This window comes from Bacillus rossius, chromosome 1, assembly GCF_032445375.1.
Source record: "Bacillus rossius redtenbacheri isolate Brsri chromosome 1, Brsri_v3, whole genome shotgun sequence".
In the NCBI taxonomy this organism is placed as follows: Eukaryota; Metazoa; Arthropoda; class Insecta; order Phasmatodea; family Bacillidae; genus Bacillus; species Bacillus rossius.
The window spans coordinates 241,691,870-241,711,698 of record NC_086330.1 but is presented as its reverse complement, the minus strand read 5'-3'; the positions used below and the strand labels follow the sequence as shown (position 1 = coordinate 241,711,698).

Sequence of the window (19,829 nt, the reverse complement as noted above, 5' to 3'; positions counted from 1 at the left end):
GTGGGTCGTCGGCCCCAGTGTGACCCACTAAGCTCGGCAGGTGTGACTGCACTGTTGCCTTACTAGCTAATACACATGTGCACACCCTGCTCAGCATAGTGCGCTGTAGCCTAGCTAGAATACTTTCAAGGAGAACAGTAAACAATGTTTGAACCTCTTAATGAGAATGGTGCTTTTACTTCACTCGAGGCACTGTTTAGTCATGTATTAATAATGCATGGACAGAATACGAAAACCCTTGAAAGGCTACAAAACATTGCATACTACACTGGTGGTGAAAATCTAAATTAGTTCCAGTGGCAGTCTCTGTACGAAAGGGTGATGTGGAGTGGGTGCAGCCATTCCAGTAAGCTTTATAGCTCATACGGGTAGATCTGGCTCTACAACATACACAGTGACTCTACATCAAACGGGCTGGAAAAACTCTGGGGTCTGGAGTCGGCAAGTGCCGTAAGGAGGAACCAGGTGGTGGGACGGTTACACGGCGGCACAGTTAATGACGGCCGGGTTATGTTCTGCACTGTAAACGGTTTAGGGACGCATGGGGAGTACTAAGAAATAAGGTTTAGGTAAAAGAAATCATATTTTCCAGAATTACTTGTACCAGGTCCAAAAATATGACTCCCCCACGGAAATTGGCGTCCACTCCGGACCGCAGCCTGTTGTTGACTGCGCGAGGAGGGTGTCATGGGGAGGGGGAACAATGTCGCCTTGCACCAAACCCACAAGGACACAATAAACTGTTCTATGTAAAACCTAAAAAAAAACACTAAATATACAGTAATTTCCCTGATTAAAATTATTGCATCAACACTAAAGGCTGAATGTATTAAAAAAGTAGCTGTTACTTATACTTTAATTACTTATGAAAGAGTTGATTAAAATGGCGACAGTAAGCTTCTTCTATGTTTTTACAACATTTACTAATGAAAACTATTTTGATTTAAGCAGTACACTTCACAGTAAGAGCTACTCTAAGAAACTGATATAAGTATTACTTGCTAACATACATACATAGCACTGACAGATACTGCTTGTGGTTGCACCCCTAGCACTGGCAGTAGTCCAAGCTTGTTGTTCTGGCGATGGCTGCAGCTGGTAGGGGCCACATTCTGCTGCCCAGATGTCCCACGGTGCCTGCCAGGTGGCGGCCTCATGGTGCCTGTACAGGTGCGCACACCTCCACCAAGTGGGCTGTTGGTGGTAGCATTTTGGCACCTGTGGTGGTGCGTAAGCTCACTACCTCCATGTTGTCTGTGGCAGTAGAGATGAGCGATGGTGACATCGTAGCATCTGTTAGGGTGTATGTGCACACCACCCCAGTGACTGCTGTGGAACTCGAGTCGAGCAGTGGTGGAAGTGATGTGGTGCAGGGTACCGGGGTTCGAGCTTGGTGTGGGGTGTCGGCCATAGTATTTGAGTGTCGCTGTGGCTCTTGAGCCCGGGAGTTGCTGGACAATCTGCCAATGCACCGTCGTGCCCCCTGATGGGTGGCTGTTTTCAGGCCGCAATGAGTAGGGCTATCTTTCCCTCTCCACGATGCTCGGGGTTGATTAAAGGGGGTGTGTTTCCACCAGAGTCAAGCAAATGGCTGGGTCGTCGGGGTCAGTATCGTGGTCTGGCAACGTCTTCCTCCATTGGCTCTTTGATGCAGATGTTGAAAATTGTGTCCATGAGGGATGCTGTGAGGCACCACACACTGCATGTTGGCATCGGGACTGGCGTAGTTTATATGTTTTCAATTTCATAATTGTGGCTGTTGCATTTACCGACTGTTCCTCAGTACTGTCCTATTGGTGGTTCAGACATCCATAATCATCAGGTGGGAGGGGCGTGTTCTGCATTTCCACTGGCGGCACAATGTGCTTTCGAGGCTGAAGTGATCCTCCCCAGTAGGTGAAGTTTTCCTATCTACTGGAGGTATATTGCTCGGTGGTGTTGGGCCTGTAAGATCGTTGATGCCCTGTCCCTCTGGTAGTTGGTCCCCTGGCAGAGCCACTAAACACAGGTCATAGTGGTGAATCTTCTTCACTTGCTGGCCTCCAAGCCTTACCAAGTACGACATATTCTCCAACTGTTTCTGGATGGTGTAGGGTCCTCCCCAATTTGGCACTAGCCCCGCATAATATTTTTGGGGGGCGGCCAATAGTAGGTGGATTCATGCTAACACTCAGTTTCCTGGATGTACTGGGGGAGTTTGGGTAGTTCGGGGGGTGATTTGCCATATGTACTGGTCTTAATGCCTGCGGACGGCCTCATGCGTGTCTGCGCATCATTGGTCGCATTCCTCAGGCCTTTCCTTCGGGTATGGAACCCCATGTGTGGCCCATTCACTGGGGAGCAGCAGTTTGTGGCCCTGTACCATCTCCACCGGCATTAGTCCGGTGCCATTGTTCACTCGGCATTGGATGCAGAAAAGTGTGTCAGCTACATGTTGATCCCATTGGACGTAGTCGTCACCAAGCCAGATTCGCATTTGCGACTTCAAGTCCTTATTCCTGTGCTCGGTGGGGTTTGTGCTGGGATTATAGGCGGGTGTGGTGTAGTGGTCATGTTGTTTCTTGTTTATCAGTCCTGCCACCCATTTCCTAGGAACTGGCTGCCAATGTCCATCAAGACCGACTGTGGATAGCCCCACTGAGGCAAGAACTAGCAGTTCAGGATGTCTATGATCTTGGCAGCCTAAACATTACTGCATGGATATGCTTCTGTCCACTGCATGAACATGTCCTTGACGACTAACAGAAAGCTTTTGCCCATAAATTATCGGAGGTAAGGCCCCATTACATCCAAGGCGATAGTCTTAAAGGCTTGTATTTGATTGCAGGGCTGTAGTTTTTGCTCGCCGTCCTGGTTTTGTGGTCCTGGCATATCTCGCACTCGTGGACATACTCTTGTATAACCGAGGCTTCTCCAGGCCAGTGGAAGTGGCGGCCAATTGCTCAATGGGTCTGGCCATGCCCAGATGTCCAACCAACCTGTGGTTGTGGTCCCTGGGTGGGGCACTCTGCTGTTTCCTCAGGTGTTCTATTCATTATGCAGCCGTTCCTGGTTTGCCATGTCTCCTGGTCGGCTGTGTTCGCTTGGGCATGGTGATGAGCGGCATCTGGTGACAGCTGTTGCATCACGAGTTCTTGATGGTCCACATCCGCCATTGTGCTCGGAAGCATGTTGGCTATGTCTCCATCCACCTTGACATTACTGCAAGCTGGTGGGTGCTTGTCCCTTGGGTTGTTGTGTTTGGGTAGTAAGATTTTATCCCACTTTTCGACACCCAGTACCTTGTGGCAGTTGTCTGGCTCGCGGGATAGCAGGTGGGGTAATTGGTTTCCACCCCCGGAAAATGCTCTATTACAAAATAAAATTATTTGTAAGAGCAGTGCCCCGCACACTACTTCCCCTTTTGCCCCTGCAGGATATGCAGCCACATGAGGTACCGGTTGTTGGTGTAAAATGTAAAGGCCCAACCCTCGAGGTAGGGTAGTTATTTTTTGACAGCCTACATGACCGCCAACCACTCTTGTTCGTTGCTGTGATATTTCTTTTTGGCCTGTCGAAACTTGGCACTCACATAATCGACTATCTGTCGGTTCCCTTACTCATCCACCTGAAACATCACTGCTTAACCCCCACAGCACCACTTAAACCCCCACAGCACTCGCGTCTGTTTGCAAGACCAATGGATGTTTGGGATCGATGCACGCTAGGGTATGACAGTGCGTGGATGCAGACTTAATGTGGTTAAATGCTAGCTGTGCTGTTGGGTTCCAGCAGATGTATTCCGACCTTGCGGCCGGCGTTTCTCACGTTCCCCTCCCAATATGCGCCCTTAAAGGGTAGTGTGGGAGTATCTTCCAGTTCTCTTTTAAAACATTCCAGAACTTTTTAATATACAGAACTGTTAGGGATCGCTCCCTGTTGTTGATTGGGAGGGTGTTACAGTTTCGACCAGTGGCTGGGGCCACCAACCCTGCATAGTCGCCACCTCAGCCCCCACACCGCACTCAGCTAACAAGACAGTTGGCTGTGTCCTGAGGCCTAAGACTTTATCAGCACTGCCGGTGCCTTCCCCAATCTCCCACATCACACTGAGACCCCTCAAAACACCCATTGAACCCGTGGTCAGGTGGAGGCCTATCCAACCTTTGTTAGCTATCCAGGCTAGTACCGGAGCTGTGTCGTCGCTCACCACGTCGACTAAGCATCAGGCTAGGGAACCCTTGGAGTCTGCTCCAAGCGATCGGAGCACCACTACCAAGTACGAGTCCTACCCAATCAGAATCCAGGGCCTTGGAGGAAACCTCAGCAGGACACCATTCAATTTTCATGGAGTCTTGGCATTGTCCTCTTTAGTTAAGGTGATGCAATGACCAGAGGTTGAGGCTACCCATCCCAACATGGTCACCACCAACATGGGTTCCAGCAGTAACAAGTCTGGGGACAGTAGGTCTGTTAGTGGTGTGATGATGTTCGAGAAGACTTGTATATAGTTACACAGTAATTAATCATGACAACAAACCATTGCAGCTGTATTCGCATGCATGATTTTTGTTTGCACTGTGGTTGTTTGCAAGTGGCTTAGTTGGGGGCGGTTACCCTCTGCACCGACGATGTGCCCCGGGAAATCTACCTCTCGAACTCCTATGTGGCACTTGGCCAGGTTGTCAGTTGGGTGTTGGGTGGCCAGTCATTTCATTACAAGTGCCAGGTGGCAGCAATGTTCATCCCAGTTCTCTGAGTAAATTTTTACATCGTCCAATTATGCGAAGGCGAAATATCCGGTTTACCCTTATAAGACTCTGGCATAACAGCCTGGAATGTAGCTGATGTGCATTTCAACCCGAAGGGTATGGCATGAATTGAAAGTGCCTATCATCCATCATCATAAACACAGTTTTCGCTCAGTACTCCGATCCCATAGGCACTTGCAGTAGCTGGACTTCAGGTCTAGGGTACTGAATACACACATGCCACCTACAGCTGCCTAAATGATAATTTGAAGGGGAGGGGAACTGTCAGTCATGGTGTTCAGTGACCGGACGTCCGTGCAGAGTTGGAGGGACCCATCCTTCTTGGACGCAAGTACAATTCACGCAAATACGGGCTGTTGGATGGCTCTATTAATCCATTTATAGCATCTCTAATATTTGTTCGCAGATTTCCTGATGTTCCCAGAACCCATAACCACACAGCAGTTCTAAGACGGGTTGGTGGGAATGTGGTGCTGAACCACTGTGGTGCATCGTAAGGGGTCCGCTACTGAGAACATATCTTGCTTTTCTCGTAGGATTTTGTTTATTTTGACTTAAAATTCGGGGGGGATGGGACATTGTGCTGTATATCACTGAGGTTTAATACCTCGCTAATTTAACTGGGCACTTGTCATATGGCATAGACTGTGAACCGCTTGGTTAGGCTTACATTGATGCGGGTGGGGCCCATTTTACAGCACGGTGTCCTGTTTGACCAACCATGGTTGCCCTAGCACCAGTTCTTCGTACAGGCTGTGCACTACAATAGCTGTTACATTAGTAGTGAAGTCGTGCAGGCTTACCTGAATATCTGCATAGCCCAGTATTTGGTCGGTGCGGGTGGTGATTGCCCGATGCAACTCTCCGTGGTGGGGGCGCTGCTCTCTAGGAGGCACTAGGGTGGGGTACACAAACATGTGGCTCGTTCTGTGTCCACCAGGGCTGTGGCTGACCGGCCCTTGAACTCCACAGGTACACAGAGCAAGTGGTCCTGAGGGTGGGCCAGCTGTCCCAGGATGGATTGCAGGGGTGTCCCAGTGGCGAGGGGTGACATGGTGGTCCATAGGACAGCAGTTTAGTTCCTGTCCCTCCACACCCCATTTTCCGGTGGCTGCTACATGGATTGATGTTGAGGTTGTTGCTGTGATGATTGTTGTTTGCCGTGGTGGGTGTCCTCGCAGTGGTTCGGTATTCGCTGTGCAAATGATAGGTACCACATGGGCAGCCTAGTTGACATTAGGTGGGCAGCTATTTTGGGCAACTCCTGTTTGTAGAACTTCGCCTTGTTCGGGCCCATCCTCGATCGCCCTGTAGCATGGTGGTGGTCATACCATCTGGGTCTGCAACATTGGTGAGTGTGTGGTACTGGTTGCGTTTGGGCGGGTCTGTTTCTGGTAGGTTCCTCTGCCACACTCGCTGGAGGTTGCACTCTGTACTACCGCCGCCTGTATGTAGTCTTCAACTTTTAGTGTCTGGGTATTGCAAAGGAATGGTTTCAGTTCAACCTTCACGAGTAGTGTGATGGGATGAGCCTGTGCCAGTTCGGTGCCTGGTGAAATGCGTCGGTATAGTTGCAGCTTGTTAGCTATGAATTGCTCGGTGGTTCTCTGTCCTGATACGTGCTGCCATATAACTGCAAGTTGCATTGAAGGAGGGGGACTCCTGTGTTGAAGCAGTGGGTGAAGGCTCCTCTGAACTTGAACCAATTCTTACCGAAACGACCTTAAAAACTCCACAAGTTGAGTGCTGGGCCTCGCAGTTGCTCGCTGGCTCTCTCCGCCCATTCGTCGCCGGGTACCCCGTACTGTACTAGACAGGCCTCGCACTGTTGTAAGTATGTACACGGGTCCTCATGAGGGGCTTCTCCGAACTCTGGCAGCATCATTCTTCCTTACATGGTGCATTGCATGATTGCTTGCACTGGGTCTCTCAGTGTGGTCATATGTCATATGTCATATGTCATATGTCATGTTTCTGCTAAGATGTTAGGTAGGATTCCCAAGGCCGTTCAGCGATATTTAACAGCACCGAGACAGGACAATGCGCGTGGTGCGGAGGGGGATGCGGAGTAGCGGCAACCCTTGTAATCTGGTCAGGCATATGTGGCATGCCTTACATAAGTGTACGGCACGTGACACAGCGCGTGACTCTAGTGGCCATGCAGGGCCACCAGCCAACTCCGAACCTGGTGCGTGTCGCGGTCCTATATTCGTGACAGTGTTTTACTTTTATTTGCAGCATAAGTTTACATGAATTTGCTTGTTACCGAGTTTAAATGGTTACGCATCACTGGTGAGTACTGAAAGACTCGGTCACATTTTTTTTAAATTGTAATTTAACACATATCCAACATCGTTAAAAAAAACATTAACAAACAATTGCAATAAATGGGGATGTTGGGAGGTAATCGTTATGGCCTATTGAAAGTAAACATCCCATAATTTGCCTATAGTGATTGATGGAAGCCATGGTGCACTATAGTCAGGATGGCAGACCCTCATTCGAACATATATCCCCTGGATATCCTGTGTGTACATGTTTGTAAAGAGCATGTCAGTTATTTGCCAATCACCTTTAAAAGAGGATGTACATGAAAAATCCGTATCATAAATGCGAAAGTGTGTTTGTCTGCTTGTCCTTCATGCACACAGCAACAGAGAAATGGATCTACATGATTATTTGCACATAGCTAGTTTATGGGACAGTGCATGACATAGACATATAATTTTTAAATTTAATCCCTAATTAAATTACAATAGAAAATCATAGAGAGTAGGTCATAAAAACACAAACAGTGAGTTTGTGTCATTTCTCTATTTTCGCCACACGGCCATACAGTAAGGTCTAGCAACTTCCTATCCTTTTCCTGGTGAAATCCAACTGCTTAGTGTAGCTCGCGACTGCTAGCAAACTAAAAGTGCTATTAGTTGTTTAGTTTAGAATTTCTTCAATAAATGGCGTTGCCTTGAATTTGTAACACACTATCAGTTGGTGCATCCATCACGTCTTGCCTAGAAGTTCTCTACCTTCCTAAAAAAATTAAGATAAAGATTGGCTTCCGGTTTTGCTGATGGGTAGCCTTGAAGCACCGAGATTGTGCAATCAATGGGACCTTAAAATCAAAACTTCCTGTTTTTCAAGTGTATGTTCTACAGACTTTAAACTCGGTAGAGATGTGTTAAGCCCGGGCAGGTGGTACAAGTGTAAGAGAGCCTGCCTTCTTGCCGCAGGGAGAGCGAGGCCCCCCGGGACCCAAGGGCGAGGAGGGCAAGGCCGGCGTGCAGGGTCCGCCCGGGCCGAGGGGCGCCATAGGCCCTGAGGGCCCCAAGGGCAACCCGGGCCCCCCGGGGTTCCCCGGCCCGCCCGGGGAGCCGGGCCTGCTGGGGGCGAAGGGCGAGCCGGGCAGGGACGGCGATGACGGGCGGCCGGGCGACCAGGGCCCGCCGGGAGAGGTCGGGCCGCCGGGCAAGATGGGGCTGGTCGGTCCGCCGGGCAAGGTGGTGAGTCAGCTCCTGCGCCTGGCTCCTCACATTTGTCATGTATCTGCGCCCCGCAGGTTCACACCAGGTCACAACTTTATAATCTCCCACAATATATTTTTATATTTGTTTCAATTTTTTTTTTTTCAGGTTTCTTCGCAAGTAATAAATTTCCTTGATGAAACTTTAACACGTTTGGTATTATTTACTAAATGCAAAAAATTTTGTTATTGGTTTTTTTTTTTGCCTGCCATATTTAATTAATAATTGACATGTCTTTTACCTTCAGTGCACACATACATTTCTTTATAACATCATTTTTGAGTTATGTGTAAAAAAACTGACCTAGTCTGTTCACTTATACTATAGCATCTTCTCTCTAGAAATACTTCTTACTATAGTCATATTTTTAAGCATACTCAAAAGTTTTTTTTTTCTTCCATAGATAAATAATGATTGTCATACCACTAAAACTATTTCCAGAACCTGTTATAATATAAAACTGTTAAGTAATTTACAAAATGATATATATAGATATATAAACAATAATAAAGGTACATATCCATCTTAATGTGAAAGTGGCAACCCTGGGAAGGATTTAACTGATGAACCGAAGACTCCGTTTAAGGTTCCCGGCTGTGTCTGGCATATTTTAAATATGTGACAAATTTCCTTTGTATCTTCAGATGCTATGTAGGGCCTATGTAGTTTTTTTTTACTTCCACACAGCTAAATGTACAGTTAGACCACTGCTAAATCACAATGCCTAGCCTGCCCAGGTCTCTGGCAGTCATTGTGCGGTGGTGCTGATTGGGGACTCCTATCCGTCTGTCTGACGATCAGCTGTCAGTAAATTTAAGCCCTATGGTTTAAACTTAAAAATAGCTTGTCATATTTAAACATAATTATAAAGATTAAAATTTAAGTTCATTTAAATGTATTATTTATTTTACTTGTAAACACAGAAGCAAATTTTTTAGCAAAAGAATTTATAACGGTAACCACATCCAAATAGTAGTTAGTAAACTATTTTTATTGACATTAGATTTTGATTTTTATCACCAAACAGTTTAGAAATTAGGGATCAGGCTGCAAATCAGTTGAAACGTATCAACTGAATCATGTAACATCCTGCTTATTACTTGAGTGAACAATTTTCACTGATTTCAATGTTACTTGCTTAAGGAAGGTAATTTTCATGACCTGTCAATGAATCATCAATTACCCTTACCTTACAAACTGAATTAATTTTCTCAGTGTATCAGTCACTGAGTTTAGTTTTCATTTTATATTTCTCATTTATATTTTCGCGTATTTGTTAGTTTTTTTTAATTAACTTATTTTGTAAAATAGTAACGACATCGTATGCGGTGTTTGTTATCTCGTGAAGAAATGCTAAGCTGATAGTTGTGAACATCTCGCTGATGGTTGGTCGCGCCTCCAGGGATCGGAGGGCCCAGCAGGCCTGCAAGGAAGCACCGGGACTCCGGGCGAGAAGGGAGACCGAGGGCCCATTGGGCCTCCAGGGCCGCAGGGACCTATAGGTCCTCAGGGCGTGCCAGGCCCGCAAGGCCCGCCCGGCCTCAGAGGCTCGCCAGGCGCAGCGGTAAGTGCTGTCGGCATCCGGTCAGAGCTAGACAACTTGCGAGATATTGTATTTTGGTAGCTTTAATGCTCTGTATTTACGTAATGGCCTACGAATCAATTGTGTACTTATTTACTTGTACATAAACAGTCAAAAATGTTTTTTTATATATTTTCCTAGAAAATTAATACTTTTAAATTTAATTTGTTATATTTCTAAATAAAGTAATTAGTGTTTTAACAGGCATCTCTCGCATTTTCATTTTTTTTTTTAATTTCGTATACGTTTGTGAGTTTTTTATTAATGTATTCCTAATTAAGGTATATAACACTAGTCATAATATGAACATTAGCCAAAATATGAGAGTGTTTCTAAAGATAACATTACATAATTTATATCATCGAATATTCATATTTTCATGGATTGTTACACATGATGTTAAAAATAAATTTTTAGTATTCTGTTTTTGTTAACTGTTTTCGGTTCGTTTATAGAACACAGAATTTTCATAACATTTCTTTACGTTATTACTCACATTTTGAGAGCCTTACATCAATAATTGATCACATACTTACTGTGGTCTTGTTAAATTATTTTATTTTAAGATACAAGAACAAGAAGAGATTTTATGAACATAGTTACTATACGACCATATTCGAGCCTAGTCCTCAGTGTTGACATAGTTTTTACCTATATTTCATAAACTTATTGATTATTTGTTAATTTTTTATAATCTTTTATTGAATATCCTATTCTAATGATAGATTCTTTACGCGAATTTCATTGACTTAAAAAAATTTGGAGAACATAATGTTTACAAAAAGATTAATGTATTTACATAATACTGCACATTTAAATTTGCATACAATTTCACTGTAGTCATGCCAGCTGCTTGGGTTAGCCCTATGATAAATGCGTTTGTATACCATAAAGTTTCTTTGGTTCTTGGATTACGAGAGTGTGTGGATTGTGGGAAATTACCTCAATTAATTTTGCTTTTAGAATTTTGAGTATTTTGCATACTATTTTTAACAAATTGGTTGTATGTAAATGGGGCTCTAACACTAAGGTTCAGGCTGTGTATTGGGATTGTGTCGCCCACCATCTTGGATTATAACATCATGGCTGCAACCTTGAATGGTTTTACCTCGAAGTTTGACCTTGACGCTTAAATTTTGGCTTTATATTGAGGATAACATTGACTTTAACCCCGTCCTTATTTTTAATGACCTTGACCCCAGCCGATATTTTGGATAAAATTTACCCCAGCCAGTGTATTGGATTCCACCATCTTGGCTTATAACATCACAGACCATACACCATTACTTTTTCTAGAATTTTCCGCCATTTTGAGTTATGATGTCTCGTCCGCCATATTGAAAAACCATAATTATTCTCATAAAGAAATTTGATAATATCTTATTATTTATAGAAAAATATATTTAATTACTATTTCGTCTCCCATCGATCGTTGTTTGCACGATGCACAAAGCGCTGCTTGCGCTTCAGATGGAAAGATGGAGAGACTATGTCAGACCATCTGCACTAGCTTACGAACAAGCTAGCCCGTCAATATTATAATATTTGTTTATATCATAACCCAGCACATGTCAATTACTTGTTTTAATCACTTCAAAGTGAGAAATTGAGATGACCATTAAAAATTACCCAAGGAACGTTTAACAAACGACCCAAAAAATTCGTAGTACCCATTAAATTTTAACCCAGGAACTTTACTGCGAAAGTCGTCACTTTGAAAATTATAAATATAAAATATTTACAGCAATCTTTATTCTGGCGTAACACATTTTTCAGGTGTTCTATATGCTTGTTACATACTTTATCAGTTACGTAGGATATCTTTCCAGTTACTAAGACGAAGAGTGGTTCACCAAGTAGTTTGGAACCCACTGATGCAATCTATCGAGAGCACCGGATTATTCAGGTAATTGGGCTGTTTAATTGGATGACATTATTTTTATTTTAATGTCAGGATATTATTGTAGTGACAGATAATTATTAGAAGACTATTCAACTTATTTTTAAAAGTAATAAACTATTTCATAGTAAGACTAAAACAAGTTCCTATCAGTTTTGCTTAATATAATGTTATTACCTGTACCAGAATCTTACCAGATTAATACGTATTCGTAGGATAACACTCACAGATATACATTAATGATAACCAATTACTCATTACATCAAATATAACTGATTGACATAAAAAAATTTAAATGCATACAAATTAAATATTTTGGAAAAAAAAATTAAAATAGCACATAGGTCCTACATCCTAATTGTTAAAAAAAATACCTACGATCGAGACGATATGAACACCAGAGACAACACTCAATGGCAAAGTTACTTTTCTAATGCAGTTTAATTTACATAAAAAATTTCATTATTTAGTTATGAAAATTTAATTAAATTATTGTATGCTATACTTTATTTTAAAACCCACTTTTGCATACTTAAATCATATAGTGCTTCTACAAATCTCAGTCCATGCTACTAGCATATTTCTTTTGAAAATTATTTCTATGTTCCTTTTAAGATTAAAAAGATACAACTATTTCACACAGGTCTCGATACAAATTACGCTTTAGATGCTCAAAGATGATTATCTTAGAGATCATGAAGATGAAAACGATGAGTTTCTTTATATTAAATGTAAAGTAGATGGTTTTCCAAAATAATTCACTGATAATATTTTTTTGGATGCAAGGTGAAGAATTAAATAATATCCAAACCACCAATAAGGAAAATGAGAAAGCATTCAAACACAGATACAGGCATAAAAACAATATATAATATTGAGAAGATGACAATACTGAAGACTGTGGTAAATCTCTTTGAAGAAATTTGGAAACGTCCAGATAAAATATATGTAAATGATACTGCTTATGGTAATGATTATGATGAATGCTCAGATGATGCCATTGATTATGACTTGGGAGTGGTGATAGTGTGAAGAATCGGAGATTTTAAATTTTAAATATCAAAATGTAAGGAATATGGTAGTATCGGAAGATATTGAATACCCTTCGTAGAAAGATCCAAATTTTTTTTTTGACACGTTAAGACCTAATTAATTCACAAAATGTTGAAAATGTATCATTCACTAAATAAACATAGACTCTGCGTCATGAAATAAAGTTTGAAGAACAAAAACTTCAATTACTTTAATCTTAACTATAAATACATTTTTAATTTAAAATAAATTAAATATAAAATAAATATGACATTTTTATTAACATTCGTACATACCCGAATTATTTGGTTCTTCGTGTTTAAATATGTATTTTACAGTTAAAAATGGTATTACAAGATTCAATGATAAAAAAAAAGAAGTGCTCTTCGTGTCATCAAATATAAGTCCTGCTTGTAGTTGTGATTTAAAGAGTGTAAGATATTAAGGATGCTAAGGTATGTAGGCTCTTATTATATGGGTATTGAGTGCTTGGCTGAGATCAGAGAATACAGTGCTTGATGAGCTCAGTAAGATACATAGAAAAATGGAGCGGTGGAATATTCTACTTGTTGGTCTCGGTAGGATACATCAAGAAAAGGAACACTAGGATAGTCAGCTTCGTTGAGATCAAGTAGAATACAACGATAGAAAGATCTAAGGAATTTAAAAGGTAGGATAGGACTGGGAGGATATGGTAGGATGAGGTAAAATACAATTGGTAGGATATTATCGGCAAGATAAGATTCTATTGATCGATAACGAGCAGGGTACGTTAGGATACAATACAATGGGTAGTATGTGAGTGGTATGGTATGTTAGAATACGATTGATAGGACACTAATGGTAGGATACAATTGGTCGGATGTGGTTTATATACGACTGGTATGTTATGATAGGATACGATCGGCATAATTCGATGTTTTAATCAATGGTATCTGGATATATACTATGAGGTTAGCCTGTAATAATTTATGGCTAGGAAGTTGTTATTAGGAATTCAATAGGTGCTATATTAAGTTAAGGCATTATGGATACAGACACTTATTCTCTTTGGTCCAATATGATTGATGTTTAATCATACTATTTCTGTTATTCAAAGATTTTTGTGTACCATATTCCAATACACCTTATAAAAATCGTCAAGTAAATAAGATTTGTACTTTACTGTAGGTCTGATATTTGGAACTTTTGTCTTTTATGTTTGAAAAATGTATATTTGTAAGCATAAACCGTAGTTATTATGTCCGCACATTAAGACTCGTAGTTCGGAGAAGCTTGCCCTATATGCCTGACATTAGACATGATTTGGTTTAAATGCACACCAAGTATCGACGAACAAGGCCTAATTGTTCAAAGATGTTTTGCCTCTTTGCTTGTATTTAATAACGTAGTAGTTATAAAGTGCATCAAATCCATAATAATAATAATAAGTTACATATTACTTTTAGCCAGTCATTTATTTTCTATAGAGTCTTTTCTTGCACTGAGGATGATAAATTAAATAAATATTTAACTATCTTTGCATTTACCAAGGATCAAACCAAGGACAAAACGTATTAGAGTCATTTAATATTTTAATAAATATTTTAATTATTTTTGTATTTTTTCCCGAATTTGTAAGCTAATAATTACGAATTTTCAATATGTCGGCCAAGGTGGTCGACTAGATGTCTGACACTACAATAGTTTACATTCTGGGATTGACGCTAGTGTGCTCTAGCAGTTAATAAATAAACCAATATAGCAGCTGCACACTCTAGCAGCCCATAAGCGAATCCTCCATGGCGACATACAACATAGCTGTCGTGATGTCATAGTGACGGAAATAACATATGATATAGTGAAAGTGGTCGGAGTCAGTCTGATTGAGGACCATAGACAAGGAAAGGGCTATAGCCATTTTTTGAATTGATTTTGTAACTTTTTTATTCGACGACTTCAAAATCCATGGCAATGTTGTGTTTTCATTATTTTTTTATTTAAGATTAATTTTTATTAATAATTTTAAATATTTCTGATTTTTAATGATAATATGGATTTTCAATATGGTAGAAGTCACATCATAAATCGAAATTGCAGAATCCAAAATGGTATAAATTATAGAATCCATGATGGCGAATGTTCTAGAAAATAAAATGCCAGCTGCGGTGTTATAATCAAATATAGCGGAATTGAAGATAGCGCCACAGGGTCAAGGCAGCAGTGGTCAGGGTCATCCAAATGGCAGCTGGGGTATGGACCTGTTTTTTGGGTGAAAATATTTTTATTATACTATTCATTAAATTAATCAATATTTAGTTCTTCGAAAATCCTTCAGGGTTTTACGAAAACTATTTTTTATATATTTACAAATGATATAAAAAGTGGTTGGGAAAATTGCTACATACAAACGTTTAATTTAAAACAGTTAATTACACGGTCCCATTCTCTAAATTCATGCTAGAATTTAAATATTAAATGTATCGTGTAAGTTCTCGGAACCATTTAATGGGCACTTTAAATTGAAAACACCATTTATGAATTGGCAACTGTACTTGAATGAGTGTAATCGGTTTAAACACGAAAGGTAGGTGTGACAGTGACTAGGGATGCTGGGGAGCACGCAGAGCACCCGCCAGAGCTGTGTGCGCAGGGCGAGGTTGGCAGTCCTGGCAAGCCGGGAGCCGAGGGCCAGCCGGGCAAGGCGGGCGAGGCCGGGCCCAGAGGCCAGAAGGGCGACCGAGGCCGCCGGGGACCGAAGGGACACCGGGGAGACATGGGGCTCGCCGGGCCCAAGGGCGAGATGGGCGAGAAGGGCGAGCGGGGCATGAAGGGCCCTCAGGGACCCGAAGGACCCAAGGGAGACGTGGTAGGTATCACACGGCATTCCTTGTGCTACAGTCACAACTGTTATTCACGGTGTACCTACGTGGCTATTCACTATTGTGTGTACACGCTAAATGTCTCTGGGCCGACATTCAATAAAAAAAATTATTATTTGCTTTATGAAACGTCCTGCTTTAATTGACTGACGTTGATAGTCCTCGGTGACAAACTCACGAATGTGTTGCTGTTGAGAGGGCCGGACTACTCTGATAGGTCACGCGCATACCTTTGTATCAAGAGCTGAAGTGAATTTCGGAACTGCAGTCAGCTTAATCGGGTTCGAATAACATGTCCCAAGAAAAATGTACACGTACAGTTAGTCTAAAAGGATGAATTATTTGTAAGAAATGTAATAACTTTTGTAGATGATACGGGTATGTTTTAATGAGTAGTTTTAATAAAATTTAAACTTAGAATCTCCCAATATGATTGATGTTCAGATGCAATATTTTTATTTATTTTCCAACAATTAAAAATTTTCAGTTTTTTAAAGTTATTTTTAAATCTTGATCACATTTATATTCTCGTATATAAATTACTTTACAAAAATTGAATACATTAAAATAAAAAATATATTTTTTTACTCTTTTTGATATGGTTTTCTTGCTTGTTGATTTAAGTATTTAGGTTATAGTGTGTACTTTACGAATAGTTATAACAGTATTACCTACTAAATTAATAGTGGTAATACTTATGTTTAATATATATTATTTCACCTGCTACTTTAAATTTATTTAATAGTTAAATGTATTACTGTACCGTCATTATTTTATGTACAGTGTAGGTGACACGACTTTAGAAAATTATTTATATGGTCGTGATTTTGGACAAAGTCTATGCCACTTTGTAAAATATAGGATATTACTGAGAAAGATAAAGTTACATTTCCAACGTTCATCGTGGTCCATCCATGCATTTTTCATTCTGTAATAGCAGTTAACGAAAAGCCAATCTTGCAGACAACCAATACTATGCATTGATCAGTAAAACAGTACTGACTGTTTAATTTGTTTGGAATATTTTACGTCACTTACAAGCCAACATTTTATGGACTGTAGTTCATAATATATAGTGACATAGCATAATTTATTGACACTCTCTGGTCCCAAGTGACCACGAGTGTAAATGCGTTATGTTCGCATAGCATGGCGGCTGTACCAGATTAAGTTTTATTTCATTTTCATGACTGTATTTTTCCCTCCAATACAAGTACTAAGGAGGTAAAACATATATTAATTTACCGTGGCTTTAATTTTTGTAATTTGATACCATACGAATTTTGATGTTTTTAATAAAATAGATGTTGTTTACAAAGTTTTTAATCTTATTTGACCAGGTGTCTAAACATTAATAATTAAGAGCAAGGTTCTTACAAACATATTAAAGATGGTTCAATGCACTGAATACTCCAAAATTGCTGATGTAACTCTTCAAGCCCTATGTAGTTATTACTGGCATAATGTGGTTTTGGTTTTTAGTTAGATATAAATTATTTTTATTTGTATATATATATATATATACGGGTAGGAAGAAATATTAATAATATTTTACAGAGTAAACCTTTGCTATAGTTCCGCCGAGTATTGCAGTAAGTAAGTAAGTAGGTAAGCCAGCTGCCACGTGTGACCTACGACAGGGCCCAGCAGGACCGATGGGCCAGAAGGGTAACGACGGTCCTCCAGGCCCGCCAGGGATGGAAGGACCTGCTGGCCCCAAAGGGTCGGAGGGGGTGGCGGGCTCCAAGGGCGAGCAAGGACCCGCAGGACCCCCGGGCTCGCCAGGACCTCCCGGAGAGGTGCCCATGATCCCTCCGGAGCTGCTGTTCCAGCGGGAGTCGGAGAGGGAGCGGCGGTCTGTGCCATCCCCGTGAGTACAACAGCCTGGCCTTCCAACAGGTTGTGCACTCTGCAACACTGTACCCACGACACCAACGAGCCGGGTGAAGTCCTGTACACAGCGAGGAAACATTCAGTGCAAACAAGGGATATTAGATGAGGAATCGAACATATTGTCGCTAGTATGTATGCCGGTTATGGCACTGGAGTCCGAGTGAAACTTGAGGATGGGGTCAATGACAGACCGCCCTGATGTCATGGTGGCCATCTTGGTTGACCTTCAAAGTTCCTCAAAATTCCTCAAAAATTACTGAATATTCCTCAAAATTCTTTTAAAAAAAATTATATTTCGAGGGAAAATATCCAATTTTAGGGAAATTTCCCATTTTATTGCTCAAAAAATTAAAGATTTGGAACTTCCCTATTGAGGCTTCAATTTCCCATGGGCAAACCTCCAATAAGCTTCTGGATGGGAGCTTTGACTTTGACATCACCACCATATTGGATCATGTCACGTCCACTATCTTGAAAATACGTAATTTTCATCCCAAAAATCGGGAAAATTTTTAAAATTTATAAAACATTATACAATAAATGAACACACTTATGTCATGTACATAGGCGTGCCTACAGAGGGGGCCAGGTGGGCCATGGCGCCCCCTAATGTAATCACTCAGATCGGCATTTTCTCTAATGCGTTCGTTAATATTCGTATATTCCTGGCACTGTGACACTCAAACTGTTTTTCAGTATTGCAGCGTGCTAATTATCATTATTTTTAAACATTTTATCGTTCTGGAAATACAGCAGCCTTAGTTTATTTAAAAAACGAGGTCATGGCCAAGCAAAAAAAAAAAAAAAAGAGGTTTGTTAAAGTTCTGTTGTCTGAATTGCTGTGTTTGCAGCATTCACTAAAAAAAAGTTCATTTCAAGGTAGATCTGGACTAAGCGATTGGAAAATTCGAGGGGGGGAAATGTGTAAGTACCCTTTAAACATTGTCTTTGGAAAAAAAAACATATTTTCAAGATTGTTAAAATTATACGGATGTAAATATTAACTAGTAAACATATCTCGTTGATACTGCACAAAAATATAAACACGGCAATGAGTGAATGTATTTAGGCTATTTAACATTCTAAATTCAGCTTCTGATTTAAAAATTTAGCAGGGCCCCCCTAATGGAAATGTCTGGGCACGCCTATGGTCATGGAGTCTTCGGTTTGAACACATTGAGAGCAAAAAAAAATAGTGACGGATCATTCGTCCACGGAAGACCGGTGACTGAACTACCACCACCAATTCCAAGGCAGATATTATGTCAGCCAGTATAACATCATGACAACTATCTTTTTCGTCTGCTGGAGGCCGCCATCTTGGATCCGATGTATTTTTACTTCTGCTAGATTGCACTGCTGCCATATTAGTTTAATTTTTTACCCGTTGGAGTTCAGGAATAATTTTTTGTCAGCATGCCCGCCATCTTGTCAGCCATATTGGTCACCATTTTGAAATTTTGTAAATCATAAGCTATAAATTCGGAAAAATGTAAAAAATTCATCAAAATATCACTTATTAATTTTGTAATGTTTCAATCACCCTAGTTCCATCCTTTCATGATGCAATAAAAGATAATTCAATTAAAATTACCAGAAAATTAGAGATTTTTGAAAAAAAAATTACAAATAATATTTTTACATAAATGCTACAAGTACAAAAAACAAGCAAATTACAAGCGTTTCTCGATGTCTGCAGTCTTCTTAGAAGGCGATCGAGTTTTTTGAATGCCTTAACATGTGTTTTAAGTCGATTAACCGGCACACAGAGGTTGGATAGTCACCTCCAGTAAGTGGCCAGACACATCCAGCTGGTAGCCCGGCACGTCCAGTAGGTGGTCAAACACACCCAGTCAATAGCCAAAAAATATTTTTGTCGATGCTCAGCGAACATTTCAAACAGATTATGTACAAAATCATGCGCATAGGCCAAGCGTCTGCGAACAAAGAGTTATTATTCACCTATATGCAACCAAAAATTAAAAAGGTCATGTTAAATGTCAGGCATATACCAGTCGTATCTGAACCTTGAGATCAATCATGTCCTGAGTACAGACTTTCGTTGCTCATTCGTCTTCAAAAAGGGAGCACATTCAAAAAAGAAACACATTCGGGAAAAATGAAGGATATTCAGAAAAAAGGAAACACATTTAAAATATATATATTTGGAAGGACATTCAAAAATTGAAAGCACGTAGTGAAGCACACTCGACAAAAGGCACATTTGGAAGCACATTCAAATAAGGAAGCACATTTAACGAAAACGACACACACACATTTGTACGAAAA

General features: G+C 40.8%; 1 protein-coding gene across 2 annotated transcripts in view; it reads left to right on the top strand.

Moving 5' to 3' along the window:
• The window catches only part of LOC134527420 (collagen alpha-1(V) chain-like), a 311,179-nt gene that overhangs the window by 255,053 nt on the left and 36,297 nt on the right, over positions 1-19,829 (top strand). The window contains exons 22-25 of one of the 2 annotated variants that reach the window (XR_010074189.1): positions 7,982-8,251; positions 9,675-9,836; positions 15,419-15,634; positions 17,334-17,517. Coding sequence is in view for 1 of the 2 variants with exons in the window: in XM_063360093.1 (XP_063216163.1) it covers positions 7,982-8,251; positions 9,675-9,836; positions 15,419-15,634; positions 17,288-17,517 (878 nt within the window). In the remaining variant the exon portion in view is untranslated. Of the gene's footprint in view, positions 1-7,981; positions 8,252-9,674; positions 9,837-15,418; positions 15,635-17,287; positions 17,518-19,829 lie in introns of both variants that reach the window. The other variant, XM_063360093.1, reaches the window with a different exon arrangement.